Source organism: Podarcis cretensis (genome assembly GCF_951804945.1).
Source record: "Podarcis cretensis genome assembly, chromosome: 10".
Lineage (NCBI taxonomy): Eukaryota > Metazoa > Chordata > Lepidosauria > Squamata > Lacertidae > Podarcis > Podarcis cretensis.
Window position 1 is genome coordinate 76,564,499 of NC_137179.1, and position 17,073 is coordinate 76,581,571.

At 40.0% G+C, this 17,073-nt stretch overlaps 1 protein-coding gene across 1 annotated transcript in view; it reads right to left on the minus strand.

Moving 5' to 3' along the window:
* Positions 1 to 385: 385 nt before the first annotated feature.
* CAMK1D (calcium/calmodulin dependent protein kinase ID) overlaps positions 386 to 17,073 on the minus strand; it is a 260,116-nt gene continuing 243,428 nt past the window's right edge. Inside the window, exons 9-11 of the mRNA XM_079993323.1 lie at positions 16,748 to 16,835; positions 12,046 to 12,184; positions 386 to 9,559 (exon numbers count right to left, since the gene is read on the minus strand). Coding sequence (XP_079849449.1) covers positions 9,441 to 9,559; positions 12,046 to 12,184; positions 16,748 to 16,835 — 346 coding nt within the window. The 3' untranslated portion in view covers positions 386 to 9,440. The remainder of the gene's footprint in view (positions 9,560 to 12,045; positions 12,185 to 16,747; positions 16,836 to 17,073) is intronic.

Here is a 17,073-nt window from a genome sequence, read left to right on the forward strand (position 1 = left end):
CTGTTTAGTTCTAAAACGGAGAAACAGCAATCTGCAGAAAACCCAACTGCTGTTTTTGCTGATCCAGTGCTGCAGTGTTTTTTTTTTCCTGGGGGAAAGCAGTGGGACAAGCCCTCAGTTGATGCTTCAGGTGGTCATCCATACTATATTTCTTCAGCCAAGTCCTTGAGCTGTAAATTGCAGGGGTGAGTGAAAGTTAGTAATCTCCTGCTTTTGTAAGGCATGTTTCTTACATTTTTATTTGCCTATTTTATAATGCTGTGATATACTCTGAAGGCTTTGACTGGCAAAAAGCAGGATAAACATTCACCAAACCAGTCAACAAGTCCTCCCCATCTTCTCTGTCTCACACACATGCATAGTAAATCCAGAAATAAATGTCTCATTATAAAGTGGTTTAAATTGGATTTATTGGAGGAAACCATTCTTAATATCCCTTAAATTATCATTATGATAGAAATCTTGATAGGTATACATGATTGTCAAGGCAGAGAATAATTTGCAACAGTAGCCCCATTTACAATTTGCAGCATCGCAAATTCCTTACGCAGGTTTAACATTTTGCAATGTCTTCTTACATGCATTGAGTAAATACACAATTCTCCTTCTCTTGGAATAAGGACGGTGTTATGAAATTGAACCAATCACAAGACTTATTATATTAGGCACACTGACATTCCTGGATTAAATTGTTATGCTTTATTAAAATTTTATTTTATAAAACATGCTTGCATCTTTGTTTTTTTCTTTAAAAAATTAATATTAATAAAGAGATGTTTTGCCATAAGTGCTGCTTGAGGAATATTTCCAGGTTTTTTCCTCTGATTAAACTGAGCTTTTAAAAAGCTAAAACGAACGACTACTTTGCATGAAATGCTGATTCCCAATTAGAAACACTATTCCTAATCCAGCTCCAGTTTCAAACAATGAGTCATGTGTTACAGTGAGTAGCTATGGAGATGTGCATTCTTATGCACATTAGGAGAAGCAGCCAAGCCGCTGGACAGGGCTTGGAGGTGCATTGCAACAGTGATGCACATCTTCATTTCACCCATGTGTACAAGGCAACTTCCACATGTGGACATCTCTTGCCAGATCAGGACAAAAATGCTGTCATCCGACAAAGTCCAGCATGTTTAAGGCTGTAACCCTGTACACACACATGGGGGAGTAAGTTCCATGAATTTAATTTTGTTAAGTTTGGTTCACATGCATGGGATTCTGCTGCAAGTTCACTTAAAGCACTGGACATGCTACTTCATGCAGTGTCAGACTGCGGCCCCAAACCTGGATATTCAGCATGATCTATCCAAAGCAAAGCACTTTAAAATCTCATTAATCTCAATGGAGGATTTAAATACATTCTTAAATGCTTTCAGCTGAAATTAGTGGGGCTTGAAAATGCTCTGTTTGGCTGGATTATACAAACTATTTATACTAATGCCCCACAAAAACGAGTCCCTTGAGAAGGCTCTCTTAATGAAGGCTGTAATCCTAACCATGTCTACTCAGAAGTAAGCCCTGTTGAACTCTGAGGCTTACTCCCAGGTACCGAGTTAGGATTACATGTTGTAAGAACAGTAGGAGAGGGCACAGAAAGAAGAAATGTTGTAAACTAATATTGTTCCTTTCTTTAAAGTACTGAATGAATTATCTCTTACTCCACTGAGTTTACTAACATGTCTAATGATTAAAGTACATCCCTAGATGTAACCTAATGACCAGTTGAAATCAGCAATCATGTTATTTGCCAGCAACACTCAAACTGCACAATATCATGGTTTGTGAGGCTATGTTGATGTGATGATAACACTACTGGGAGCTTTCCAAAATACTTCCACCTAGTCCTAAAGGAGTTCTTAAGGTCAATGCACATGACCAACTGTGTATAGAGGTTATTCAGCCCACCTCACCCCCCCCAGATCAGATTGCAATGCAATATGCATGTTTTGACTTCAGTTACTTCAATCCTTTTTCACAAGCACACATCACAAGCCCCCCTATGAGACCCCGCCAACCCCCCAAACTGAAGAACAGCCAGGGGGCCCATGCTTTCAAGTTCCAAGTTATTCAGAGGCCAGATTGGCCTTCTGAATTGCCACTTCAAAGCGCTGAAATGTTCTTATATTGGCTGCATCTCAAGTTCCACAGGCAAAAATTTGCATCTTTCAGTGTTAGCCCTTAGTTTTTGGGGAATTGGCTGCCGCTGCTGACTTCTGATTTTGCACATGGACTGTCTTTATTTGAAATCCGTTCTTACTTTTATGTTATTTTAATCAGTTTTACTGTGCACTACTTTGAAAGCTTCAGCTAAAAAAGCTCACAAAGAAATAATAAATTTGAGCAGGTTGCCACTTAGCCCATATTTTAAAAGGTGGTGGTGACGAGTTTGCAGTTCATGCTTGTGAGAAACAGTTCCACCAGTTTCTCTGTGATGTAGGTATGCTGTGAATATTCCTGACTTCTGCAGATCAACAAGATTAGCAGATTATTCTTATCACACTGGCAGCCTGTCACCCTGCATAAACCCCAGAAGTCCTCATATATTTGGACTGGGAACAATGTATATTTAAGTCAGTTGTGTACATTCACAATGATGTGCAATTTGGGAATGATAAAAAAATTGTATCAACACAAAATCACGTACCTGCTTAGCTAGTAAGCATTTTTGAATATAACACATTGGTATTGGGAAAGGCATAACTGCAAAAAGAAATAAGGTTTTGTATATCCATAGTATATCCATATCTAGTGCAGGATGGAAAATCAAATCAGCCAGTCACATACGGAGTGGTCCAGAGAATCAACCTTTGGGGCCTGTCTAGATTACAAATATAAACCAGTTTAAAATCTGTGGAACCATCATGACCAGACATCCCACTTCCAGTTATTTCACTTTCCAATATTAATTATGGGTGCTACATGCCAATGAAAGAAATAAGATCCACAGATTCTCACAAGACTACAATTCCCAGAGTTCTCTGTGGGATGCCATGCTAGTTAACCTTGCTTTAAGATTTTGTTACAGTTTGTAGTACAGCTTTGCCCCAAATCAGAACAAGCAATTCAGCACTTAGTTTTCCACTGAGATTTTAAAACATGTCTAGTAGATTATGGCTGTTTATGGTGGATCTGTCAAATGGATGCACAGCCCTGACTCCCGTCAGTTTTAATTCTCCAAAGAAATCTGAAGCACATTTTTTAGCAGAACCATCCTTTTGCTTTAAATCCTTAAATGAGCAGCTTAGTGCACTGGCTACTATTAAAACTATGGGGTGGGCCCACTTTTCACATGACCTGGAATGCTATGATTTCTGCCAACTCTAAAGGTTGTCTTACTTTAGCTCCAGGTATCAAACATTTCCCCCACCCTGCTGTCTTGGGTTGAGTCTGTGTTTATGTGCCAAGCTGATAAGGCCCATCACATTAGGACACATGTTGCCAGTGTGACAGAAAACCATAATATCTATTAATATTTCCCAGAGTGACGTGTGATTGGAGCCTTAGTGGTGGTTGAAACTGTACTTTTCAAGAGCGTAAGCCAGACCTGAGTAGTAATACAGCTCTTTCTATGTATTTTCAATTACACTCCACCTTTTAGATCCAAATATGGACACCAAAGAGTTAAAATGAATTATACATTTTCAACAGTCACAGACTGGATTACCACAAAGTTGTTGCTCATTTTACTTCCCTCAAAAAAGAAGAGAGAAATGACACAAGTGGAACTCCAGTGGGCAAAATATGAGACAAAGAGTTAATCTTGTAGCTGAGAAAATGTTGGAGAGCCTTTTGTGGACAAACATGAGCCAGATATCATAGAGTGCAACAGAAATCACTTAATTGAAAACACATTCTGATCCTTGATGCTTTGCAAAACAGCCCAGTCCTTTGTTCACTGTGCATAACTATTCCATGCATGCAAATTCTTGCAGCAGCCTGGTCCCAGAGTTATAAGACATTCTGCTAAGTAAGTGCAAGCCTTGGAGGCCAAGTGCTCCCTGGAGAAAGGATTCAAAGTGTGCATGGCTTCACTCTATGTACATCTCAGTCTTGAATAGTAGCTTTCAAACTTCCTACCCTGGGGATAATCCTTCCATATCTGCTGAAGAATCCCCTGTCTGTTGGCTTTGGCATCTCTGCTTCTTGCAGGGGATTCTAGAAATGCACCAACCAAGGAAGAGATGCAGTTTGTGTGAGGCCTGGCCTGCTGAACCTAAGGATCCAGCTGCACAAACTGATGGAGAACAATAAAATAATCTCTTTTTTGAGCACTGCAAGTGAAGAGTGGTAATAGCAGACAAAACGTGTTTTGGCCGACTTATTTGCTTTTACTGATCCTTAATCAAGGACCCAAGCGCAAATAAGAGACTACCACTTTGAGGATCATGTGGCAGAGTATCTTTCTACTTGCAAAGTCAGAGTGATGGAACTTTTGTGACATTCTGTGGCTGTAATTTGCAGGTGAGATTTCCTGCTACTTTTTGTTTTAATAATATATTTGATGGACTCTGTTTCTGACATCTCAACTCTGCAGGCACAATGGACCAATGCATAGATAGAGGTCTTTCTATAGAGCTGATCTTGTTTTAGAAACCACAGTGTTCAAAACAGGAGGAAAAAAATTACCTTATTTGCCATTGCCATGCTTCATTCACAGATTAGCTTTTGCATTTAGCTGGAGTAAGTTATGGTTAACGAGCTATGGAGCCAGATTGTTTTTACAAAATAGCATTTTAGACATAGAAGCCTAGGATTTTGTAATGTGTATTAACACAGAGGCAAACCTTTGGAAGGGAAGCATAAAAACAGCATTCAGTTGAAAACATGCAAAGCAGTTTCATGCAGTTTCATTTTGGTGTCACTGTCTATCCAGCAGTGATCTCCTACCAACATTTTGGGAAAAATTAAAATAAAACCCAAAACAAATCATGTGTGTGGCTGTGACTAAATCTAGCATTTTCTGAGAGCTGGAGACAGATACATTCATCACGCCCACAAGACAAATGTACATCCCTCCCACCCCACTGTTATTGTGGGCTCTGGCCAAACTGGCTTTCAACATGTTTTGCCAGGGGGGAAAGATCTGTTTCTCCTCCCAGCAGAAAAAGGATAAATGATAAATGCACATTCACCACATATAAATGTACGGCTGTTGTGGGCACATATTGGCTAGTGTCCATGACATAAATGACATAAATAGAGCTGGTAAACATACGCTTTCACACTGCCCATTTCCAGAAAACTTTTAAAACTAGATTATTTTTTAAAAACCTGGGAGGTGAAGGATGAAATCACTCTGTTGCATAGGTATGCATCCTAAGACAAAACAAAGAAAGGGAATACATTTCAGCTGCTTGAATCCTGATACCTAGAATTGGTGCCATAAAGATTTAACCTTAATTGAATTAGCTTTGACCTACAGAAAACAGAAACATCAATGAGGTTTCTCTCTAGATAAAATAAACAAGCAAGCCACTTAGTTGCCACAAGATTTCCAAGTGTAAGAGAAACTTGTTCTATAACTCGGACAAAAAGGGTAGCATGCATTACTCAGATTATAAGGAAATATGGACAGCCTTTACTTTTCTGAATGCAAAGAAGCAGGGGTGAGAAAAGGTCTACAAAATGATGCAGCCAAAGTTAAGTACATGTCAGTCCCACTGATGTCAATAGGAGAGACAATTTCCCCATTGACATACATGGGGTTTAACCGTGTTTAACTCTGGCTGGATTGCACCCGGATACTGGTTCACTTGCTTATGCCATCTAGAAAGTTTTACTGAAGTACCTTTTGAATCAGGCCACCACTCCTAGCATGGAAAACATCCTTCTCTTTCCCTCGTATCATTAGCATCAATATCATGTGCACTGATCAAGAGCGTGCTGGGTATTCTGGGTAGAAGGGATGTCAATATTTCTTTATTTCCATTCATACTCTGCCCTGAAAAATACCCTTGAACCATCTCCTGGACACACTCATTTTGTATATGCAGGGAAAGTTTTTATGCAAAGAAGCGTTCAAACATCCAGTCCCTGCCAGCAGTCCAGAATACTCTAAGCTCAGCAGCAGATACACCACACAGGCTTTTGCACTCCTGCGCTGCTCTAAATCCGTAATACATGGCTTTGGGTTTTAGGTGGTAAAGACTGAGGCAGTAGATAGTGGAGGTGGTACTACTGTCTGTATTTAGCTGAAATGCCTATAGAGCGTTTCTTGAGTAATTCTTACACTGGGACTGTGTATGGTCAATGCAGCATATGGGGAAGCAATTTTCTTTCTCCCTTAATCCCAACCCTACACTTTGAGCAAAAGGGACTTGATCAAGAACGAGATTCCCAAGATGCTATAGGCCAGCTGGTGTTATCTGTGGTTGGATTTACTAAGTGATACCCGGTGTATCTTGAGTATTAAGTAGCCACAATGGAAAAGTCAGATGTTCTTTTGTGAATTTTAGAAAACTCCTGTAAGGTCAACAGACCATGTTTCTGTGTACAGTAGAATACAATATGGTGGTTGCTGATTTTTTCTGTAGGGAAAACTAGTTCAGGAATGGCTCCATGTCTCACTCCAAATTATGAACACAACCAGTACTGAAATCTGTCATGGGTAATAACTTTATAGGGCTCAAGTGATATGGTGTCTGTGCTGACTATATTAGACTTCCTTGTTTAGGGAGTCTGATCTAAAATGACATCTTCAAAGTTTCAGGTGTGTGGGGGGGAATATGTCAAAGTCTTTTGCAACATATTTATTTGCTGTTGAATACATTCAGAGGTCTTCTAAGAACTTCCTCTGTTCTGATGCAGAGCATCACTAAGTACCAGCAAGGTTTCCATCTTCACGCTCTGTCTGTGAGCACCCATGGCAGCTGGCTGACTGATATTACAATTTGAATGCTTAACAAGCTGAATGCTTGTTGTGAGCAGCATGACAATTCTTAGGTAACTACGTCTTGCTGTTCTGTACAAGGAAGACCAGGCTGGTATCTGGCATAGGAAACTCTCTTAAACCAAGGTGGACCATTGGTCCCTCTGGCCTAGTAATGGCCTCTGCACTGACTGGCAGCAGCTGCCCAAAGGCCTTGGTGCAGTGGTCCTGCTCTCTGGAAGATTCTTTAACCAGATGCCATGCACAGGACCTGAAGCATGATGGTTTCAAAGCATCTCTTCTGCCACTGAACTGCAACTGACATAAACGTGGCAGGAGGGTCACCAGAGAAGCATGGAATGAATTTATAAGGTATTTTCCAATGAAGCCTAATGCACTCAGAATTGGGCAGGTGTTTAAAAATCTGTATATCTTATACACATAGGGAAGTAGTAAGTATATCCCATAGCAGAGAAGAAAGAGTGGCCCTATTTGTTTGTAGCAGATCAGATGCCTGCATTTGTAAAATGTACTTTGGACAATAGCTTCACTGGGGATTTTAAATCAGGAAACCAAGTTTTCTTGTTATGACCAGCTGGGGTGAACGCCTGCCTACCAAGGGACCTTGCTCATTCAGCTCAGCCCTTTCCTTCCTTGTAATCACAAATTACAGCCCTTGGTGCAGTATGCATTAACAATAACCACATACACATAGGCAGCCCTCCATTTCACAGTGTGCTTTTGTCACATGACGGATAACCACAGATGTTTAAAATGGAGAACTTTCAAAGGCCGTTCCCGATATTTTGGTGCACTTATATTTTAAAAGTTGCACTGGACATTCCAGACACGTGGAAAGAGAGGAAGCATAAATTTGTTGGGCTTCTGCTCCCCACATAAGGAAGGAGTTACACATTCTTAAAGCAAAGGCAGAACACATAGTCATTTCTGAAAAGAACAGGCACATCACATTGCCTTCAGATGAAGCTTGAAACTGTGGGGAAAGGAAGCTACTCAAACTTTTGCTACTTCTCTGAATTAGCTAAAGAAGCTCTCAGTGTGCAAAACACTGCAAAACACAACACATTATTTCAAGTAGCACAGCAAATTCAATGAGAATTGCTGATGCCCAGTGCTATTGACTAGCCACAGTACCACTTCCCTTCAGAAGCCTTTCAGAACGCTTTGGCAAGCCTCATTTGTGGCAAGCTACAGTAGTGAAGGCTAATTCGCACAACTGTTCTGCCACAGCATGAGAATTCATATGCAGTAACTGGTCTTGTGTATGCTCCAGCATACATCAGGAATTGTAACTCACCATTTCCTAGGTAAGATTTTACAGGAGACACTGAGCCAAAATCTCTACCAGACATGTTACAGAAGTGCCTGGGCATTCACAAGACCGTTCACTACACCAGGAGAGACAACCTGTGATAGCATCATCATCCTGTCAGTCACACGAGAGTTCAAAACTCTCAGCACAGCTAGAAACAAAAGGTAGGCGAGACGGCTCCAACTCACCCAGGCATCCCAAATGGGCTTTGTTCACCACACTAAGAGCTACTTTACATATATATGCATACATGGGTATAGGAAAACAAATATGTACATTTGTGTATACTGTCATGTGGGTATTATGCACATGGCTGTTTGTACTTCCTCGCTGATCCTGTCCCTCTCAAAAACAAAACAACCCAATCAGGGGTGGCATAGGCAGATATACCAAGAGAGAGAGAGAGAGCAATACTATAAAGTAGGACTGCTTGGGTGGAACTTTTATGTGACTGTCAGAATCCAGTAGGAAGTGGCAGGCTAGTGGCATTTTGCTCCAATCCAACGTACTATTTTGTTTTTTCTCATATTCAAATGTCAGCCTTGGCTGCAGGTTCATAAGCACCAACTCAGAATTAGACCATTGCTGAGTAAGCATCCATGTGATGGGAAGGGAACCAACCTTTTCTCAAAATGAGGTGGAAGAAAGCAGTTAGTTTTCACATCACTGAAAGATCCAGACTAGTTTGCAGTCCAATGTTAGGAACTAAGATAAAGAATAATATGCATTTGAAACCCTTTTGATCTGAAAGGTTAATGCAAAATTGTGTATGCTTTCTACCCCTGAACAAAACCAACACAGATAGAAATATGGAGAAGAATAAAAGAAGAAAATTATAATGCTCAGAAATCACCTCTATTTAAATAATCCAGTTGAGACCTTTAGTTAATGAAAAAGCATATACTGTTACCTACACTGAAAATAGAGTAAATCATTGAGGAACTAGCATGAGTGTCCATTAGAACATTCCTAGATTCATTAACTCAGCACCAGATACTGTTAGATCTGACCCTTCCCACCCTCCCAGAGTCATTGCAGTTGGTGATAAACGCAACATTTCAGAATTGCAGTATAAAATTATGGCCATTTTAAAAAATCCTTCTTTCCAGTCCTTCACTGAGCTTGCAATGCAGGATGAAATCACCCGGGAGAAGGCTTGCCTGCATCTCCACTCCTGCCTGGGCACTCCCCCCACCTCTGACCTCTTCCAGAGGGCGGGGGCAGCAGCAGTCTGGATCACTTGGTCCCTGTATGCACTGTTGTCACTGTGGTCTGCCTTGGTCTCCGCTCTCCTACAGCAGAAACCGCGGATGAAGCCGATGATGCAAAACTACAGGGGGTGGAAGGGGACATACCTGAAAGAGAGCAACAAAAGTCAGAAGCCACCAATGGAAAAAACAAAGAGCTAGTGTGGTGTAGTTGTCTGAGTGTTGGGCAGAGACAAGGAAACCCAGATTTACACTCCCACTCAGGGAGAAACTAAATTTTATGATGAACACAGGGCTACTGCCAAAAATGCCTGTGTTACAGTTTTGCCATCCCTGCTCTGTAATGTCTAGCATAACTTACCTCACATTCTGAAGCCATTAATTACCCTGTGAATTTCCCTGTCTCCCATGATCCAGTGATGTGGACTGGGGATGGGAAAATGCACAGCGCAATAATTTCAAGGGACTGGGAAAGTTGTACTAGATGTTACAGATGGGGAGTGGGAGATTTTGACACAGGGCTGCCATTTCCAGGGATAGCTCCCAAATACATAATATAGTTTAGTTCTGTTCTCAGCAATGAAGCTCAGTGGGCCAGTGACTTTCTCAGCCTAATCTACCAGGCAAACTCAACGATGAAGTTAAAATGGGAATACTCTGCATCTGCTACCTTGAGAGTTCCTTGGAGGGGGTGGTGGAATGAAATTGTGATTATGAGTTATGATGATGTCAACATTCCTGTTATCCTGCAGGGAACTGCTCTTTCCAGAGACAGAAAAAAGTTTGTAGAGAAGTTTCTAGCCCGTCATTCCTCAGGGGCACTGTCTCTACAGTGAATGCAAAAAGCAATTGGAATGACAGTCCACATGCCTTTCTCATCTTTGCAGCAGCTGTGGGTTCAGTGGGGCATGGTCTATCCACCTGGGCCACAAGCAGCTTCCCCCTTGAGATTGGTGGAATTCGTGCGTTCCTCATAGAACAAACAGATGACAGAAGCACAGTTCTTTCAGGAAGATGCTTTGGGTTCATCTCTTATAATAAAGATACCCACAATGAATTTTTGTTGTCATTTTAGAAGAAGAAACCAGCCCTGGGTTCATGAAGCAAATTTTTTCATGCCTCGTAATGGAAAGTCACTGCCTTTTGCATTGTGGGATGCAGATCTATTGCATACAGGCCACTGAAGTCTTTAATTTGTTTAAATAGCTAAGTCTGTAGCTTAAATTAAGGTTTGCAATAACAGTTTCTACCAGTGATTAGTCTGAGGCTCTGACACATGCATGCAGATCCCTGATCCCTGCAGTCCATGCAGCCCCTTCAGTGTACTTTGATAATTTACCTTACAATGTCATTTAGCCGTAGGGAAGTTTGTTCTCTCACTAATCTTTTCATTGAGGAATCCTGATAAACTTTCCTGGAGCCCTGTTTGAAGACTTCTGAGTAACAGCAATTTGAAGAAGGAGGAAACCTAAACACTTTGAAAAGCAACTTCTTTGGGCTCTTTCTTCTAACATTGCTTGGGAGCATTCCTTTCAACAATTATTTAATTTACTGGCAGTAACAAATTAAAAAAAATCTATGTATTATGTTTCAAAAATAAAAACTAAATACCCAACAATTTGCTGTCCTTTTGTGCTATGCCAAATCTGTTGCCTATGGTGGCTGCCTCACTTGGCTCAACAGCAGGTCTGATCCTTAGTCTATCTGGGCTCTGCAAACGTGTGAAATGTGCTCACTTTTTGTCTCACTCTCCCCAGCCGTTTCATTTGCCAAACAGTGTCATTCTTGGTTTCTTCACTTCCCCTCATCAAATTGTTCAAAAGGAGGGGGAAAAGGAAAGCTCTTTTCTGGACATGATACTCAGATCCTGTATTATAAACTGGCTTATAAACTCTTTGGATATTCATGGCAAAAATGCCCGTGCAGAACTGAGTTGTTGACAATATACCAATGTGCAAATGTTTGATCTCCAGAGAGAAAACAGCAGTTGCAGATAAGAGGCATCCCATTTATTCAAATGGACAGTTGTGCTGTCCAAGTGAACCAACTGGGAGACATGCTGTGCTTTTGGGAGAAAGATGATTCAGCACTAGGGAAGATCCTTGTGTTTCAGGAAATACAGGCCAAAAACAACGTCTTTGATGTGTTATGCTGGGAGGGGCCACGACTCAGTGCATGCAGAAGCCCCCGGCTCAATCCTCATTCATCTCTAGTTCGCATGGCAGGTGGTGAAAATGTCTTCTACTGCCAGTCAAGACAATACTGAAAGCACAAGGCTGCTTCCTATGCTCCAATGCAATGATTCAGGTCTGACTTTATAATTAAGCAGAGCAAGGAGGCAGGCCCTCCCTGCCACCCTCTTGCTGCTGCCCAGTGCCATCCTCCTGAGCTGCCTGCTGTCTAGCTGTCTTGTTTAGTGCCATGACGAAAGGCTCTTGCCCAAGCAAGCAGGCAGAGAAGCAGCCAGCCCAAGACACCACCATCTCCGCCCAGGTGTTACTGCAGCATCAGCTTGAGCGAGGTGTGCACTAGGCAGAGCGGGGAGCGAGAGGTGGCACAGATGACCTCTAAGTGCCTGCTGATACCTAGTCTCAGATCTGGCAAGCTTTGCTAGTCTGGGGTCATGTACTCACAATCTTTCCTGGCTGTTCCATCAGGTAGTGGCTTCGCCAGGCTGAGGGAGCTTGACATGCTTACATTTGAACTGTCCAAACTGCTGCCAAGATGTAACCTTCTCATGTGTCTCACAACTGCTGTGGCATTAAATGCTTGCTGGAAAAAACAACACAGAAATAAATGAACAAGCTGCTCTTGGGTATTTTCCTGGCTTCTGGAACCTGGTGAAGGAAAAAAAGTGGCCCTTGCACAAAGCGCCACAGACTTCAAAGGAAGACATCTCTTTAATCAGATAGGATGTCCTGTTGTCTTACTGTATCATTTGGTGATGTGCTTGTGTGTGTGTGGCTTTTGTGCGTATGTTTTTAACAGTTACTTCCAAAAATATTATTTCCACACAATACTAAGAGAAAACATTCACATTCAGCAAATATATTGTTTCACTCCCCAGTGCTGAAGTGTTGAGGGTTCCCCCCCCTTAATTTTTATTAGTTTCAATTCATTATACAACACCAAACATTAAAGCAACAAAAAAGACAAGCAAAACACAAACAACAACAACAAAAGAAAAACATTACATAACATAAAACACCAACAAATTAAACTTACAGTAACTAAATAACTAAATCACACAACAATAATTGACTTCCCTTCAACTTGGTTTTGGAATATGTTACAAAAGGTTTTCTATCTGCAGTTTCGTTTTCTTAAAACTCTTTGCGTCACAGGCGTTATATCAAGCCTACTGTGATTTTTAGATTTTTTACATCTGTTTCAATATATGTCATAAATTTATTCCATTCATTATTAAACTTTGTACCTTTTTGGTTTCATATTTTCTGTGTCATTTTTGCCAATTCTATATAATCAAATAATTTAGATTGCCACTCATTTATAGTTGGGATTTTTTAAGTCTTCCAGTTTTATGCTATTAGTGTTCTAGCAGCCACTGTTGAATATTGGAAAAGTGTTTGGTCTTCCTTTTTAATTTCTTCTCCAATTATCCCCAGAAGGAAGGCCTCGGTTTTTTTTGTGAAGGTATATTTAAATATTTTTTTTAGTTCATTGTAAATAGATCCCCAAAACTTTCTAATTACCTCACAAGACCACCACATGTGGTAAAAATTGCCTTCCTTAATCTTACATTTCCAGCATGATTTGTCTCCGGTATTGTACATTTTTTTCTAATTTTACAGGCATGATGTACCACCTGTACATCATTTTATCCATGTTCTCTCTAAGTGTTGTGTATGCCGAGAATTTCATACCTTTATTCCAAAGTTTCTTCCACTTATCAAACTCTATGTTGTATCCAAAGTCTATCTCCCATTTCACCATTTATTTCTTCATCTTTGGTGTCCCATTCAAGCAACTGGCTGTACATTTTTGATAGGAGTTTTGATTTGTTTTCTAATATTTCTACCTGGAATCTGGATTTTTTTTCGTTCATCCCATTCTTTTTATCTTCAGTCCACACAGCATTGATTTGATGAAATTGGATCCAACCTGTCAGTTTATTCTTTATCTCTTCATATGGCCTAATCTTCCATCCATTTTCTGTTTTTACTAGCAAATCTTCATAAGTCCATCTTTCTCCTTCAATATTTATTTATTTTATTGTTAAGATGTCGATTGGTGATAACCACCAAGGGGTATTTCTTTCCAATAATTTTTTGTTTCTCTCCCATACTTCCAACAGTGGCCCTCTAATAATATGATTAGAAAATCCTTTGTGGACCTTTTCATAGAATCATAGAATCATAGAGTTGGAAGAGACCACAAGGGCCATCGAGTCCAACCCCCTGCCAAGCAGGAAACACCATCAGAGCACTCCTGACATATGGTTGTCAAGCCTCTGCTTAAAGACCTCCAAAGAAGGAGACTCCACCACACTCCTTGGCAGCAAATTCCACTGTCAAACAGCTCTTACTGTCAGGAAGTTCTTCCTAATGTTTAGGTGGAATCTTCTTTCTTGTAGTTTGGAGCCATTATTACGCCACAAATAAGCGTGCCAACAAAATCTTATATTAAAGCCTTCTAAATCTAACAGATCTGTGTTTTTGATGACAATCCAATCTTTAACCCAGCAAAGGCACGAGGCTTCATAATACAGCTTCAAATTTGGAACCGCAAATCCTCCCCTATCTCTTTGGTCTGTGAGTAATTTGAATCTAATTCTTGGCCTTTTTCCTTGCCAAATAAATTTAGAAAGTACTTTCTGCCAATCTTTAAATACTGAGGTTCCCCTGATTATCGGTATATTTTGAAATAAGAACAGCAATTTCGGTAATAAGCTCATCTTAATTGCCGCCATTCTTCCCGACCAAGAGAGTTTTATTCTGTTCCAGGTATCCAGGTCCTTCCTTATTTCTTTCCATGTGTTTGTGTAGTTGTCTTCCATTAAATTTATATTCTTCATCGTTAGCCAAATTCCGAGGTATTTTACTTTTTTAGTTGCTTTGATCCCAGTCTGTAATTCAAGATGGTTTTTTACTTCTTCTATCATATTTTTAGTCATCATTTTAGTTTTTGTTCTATTTAGTTTAAAGCCGGATAACTTTCCAAATTCTTCTAGCAAATCTAACACTTTACCGACACTTTTTTTTGGATCTTCCAGCGACAACATAAGATCATTGGCATATGCTTTCAATTTATATTCTTTCACTCCAATTCTTATTCCGCGTATCTCTGAAGTTTTCCTTATCTTATTTGTAATTATTTCTAACACCATAATAAACAAAAGAGGTGACAGAGGGCACCCCTGTCTTGTACCCTTCGAAATTTCAAAGGATTCTGTTAAGTTGTTATTAATAATTAATTTAGCACTTTGTTGTGAATAAATTGCTTTTATTCCTTCCAGGAATGTGCCCTCTATCCCTGCCATTTCCAAACATTTTATTAGAAAATGCCAGGATACATTGTCAAAAGCCTTTTCAGCGTCAATGAACATTAATACCGCGGGAATTTCATTTTTACATTCTAGGTATTCAATAAGGTTTATTATATGTCTTATGTTGTCTTTTATTTGCCTATTAGGTAAGAAACCGGCTTGATCATTATGAATGAGATTGACTAAGCACTTTTTAAGTCGACTTGCCATTACATCTGCAAAGATCTTATAATCATTATTTAATAATGAAATCGGTCTGTAGTTCTTAATATTAAGTTTATCTGAGTCAGGTTTAGGTATTAGCGTGATGTATGCTTCTTTCCAAGATGCTGGTATTCTTCCTCCTCTTAAAATCTCATTCATTACTTCACAAAGCACCGGTGTTAAGAGTTCTTCTAGGACTTTGTAGTACTTGGCCGATAAGCCATCTGGCCCCGGAGCTTTCCCCAGTTTCATCTTCTTTATCGCCTCCTGGAGCTTTCCCCAGTTTCATCTTCTTTATCGCCTCCTGAATTTCCTCTACTTTTATGGGTTTATTTAATAGACTTCTTTCCTCCTCCGATAGACTGTTGATTCTGTTTTCTTCTAGATATTTTCCTATTTCTGTTACATCTTCTTCTTCTCTTTTATATAGATTTTCATAGAATTTAAGGAAGCTCTTTTTTATTTTGTTAGGATCCTCCAAGACTTGTTCTTCTACTTTTACTTTATTGATCACATTTTGTTTTCTCCTTTTTCTTAATTGCCACGCCAGGAATTTTCCAGTTTTATTTGCAGACTCAAATTTTTTTTGTTTCATTAACTTAATTCCCCATCCCACCCCTTGATTTATTAATATTGAATATTGTGTTTGTAACATCTTATACAGTTGCTTATTTCTTTCATCATTTGGTTTCTCTATCAGGTTCTTTTCACATTCTCTTAGTTGGGTAATTAACTCTTCTTTTTTGTGTGTTGAGGGTTTAAGGACATACAACCAAAGCTGTGATGAGCAGTAGCTACGTAGGGCAGATGGTGCCATGCCACCTGTGATTGGATGGTGTCTGGGACGTGTGACCCAAGAACAAAGAACATCACCACATACCATTTTGAACATGGCCTTCCCTATCTCTCATGCCCTTTCCCTTCCATCACTAGACCAATCCAAAGCACCACTCCCACCCTCAGAAAGGGACAAGACTAGACAGTTATGACCATTGCGCTGCTAGTTATATATAGCAATACTGCAAGAAGACAGATAAGTAAAGTGAAATCTAAATATTGGATACCAATTAGTAGTTTAGAAATTGGAAACCAGTTAATTGTTATCACCACTTCCAAGAAAGTTAGCTATGCTTAAGTTCCACTGAAATCAATGGTGCCTGATAATTTAAATCTGCATAAATGACATTGATGCCACCAGTTTTTAAACTTGACTTGCTGGGCCAGGGCTACTGCTAAAAAGGCATTTTAGTAGTTAAATAAATATTGGTGGAGGGCATGTATGTTTTGGACTTGCAAGACTGGAATTGTTTGGGGTGCTATGGAGGATATGGCCGGAGCATACTATCCCCCCTCTTCCCAACTTTCTCCTTTATAAAGCAGAAGGAGAAGGAGAAAGGAAAACATGGGTCCATTATCTCAGAGGACCTCTCCCAGGGCCCAGTTCAGCTGAACTTCTTCACAAAAGAATTGCACCTCTACGCCAAGCTAAACTTTCCCATTGAAAATCAGAAGCATTCTTTTGAAAATTTGGAAAATTTCCATGTTTTGCTCTGTAGCAGACTCCCTTATAAAGCTAAAATCATTTCTTCCCAACAGTACAAGCAACTGAGAACATGATAGCTTACTCTCCATTTGCTTTTTGCAAAGTTCTTGCGAATTTGTGCACTGACGGACTCGTGAATATTTTTATTGAGGGCTGTGTCACCAGCAATCCTGAAAAAAAAACAAAACGAGACATTTGAAATGTTTGGTTCAGAATATTGTTTTACAACGCTCTCCTCTCTGTTATTCACTCTACAAAGAATAGGGTGCAATCTAGTGCTCTTAAAATGAGTTGACATTTTGGCCATAGACTTCATTGAAAAATGGGCTGCAGCACTGATACTTTTCAGTGAAACACAGAAAAAAGTCCATCATTTCCCACTGGTGGAGCTCAACTAAGCCCTCCCTC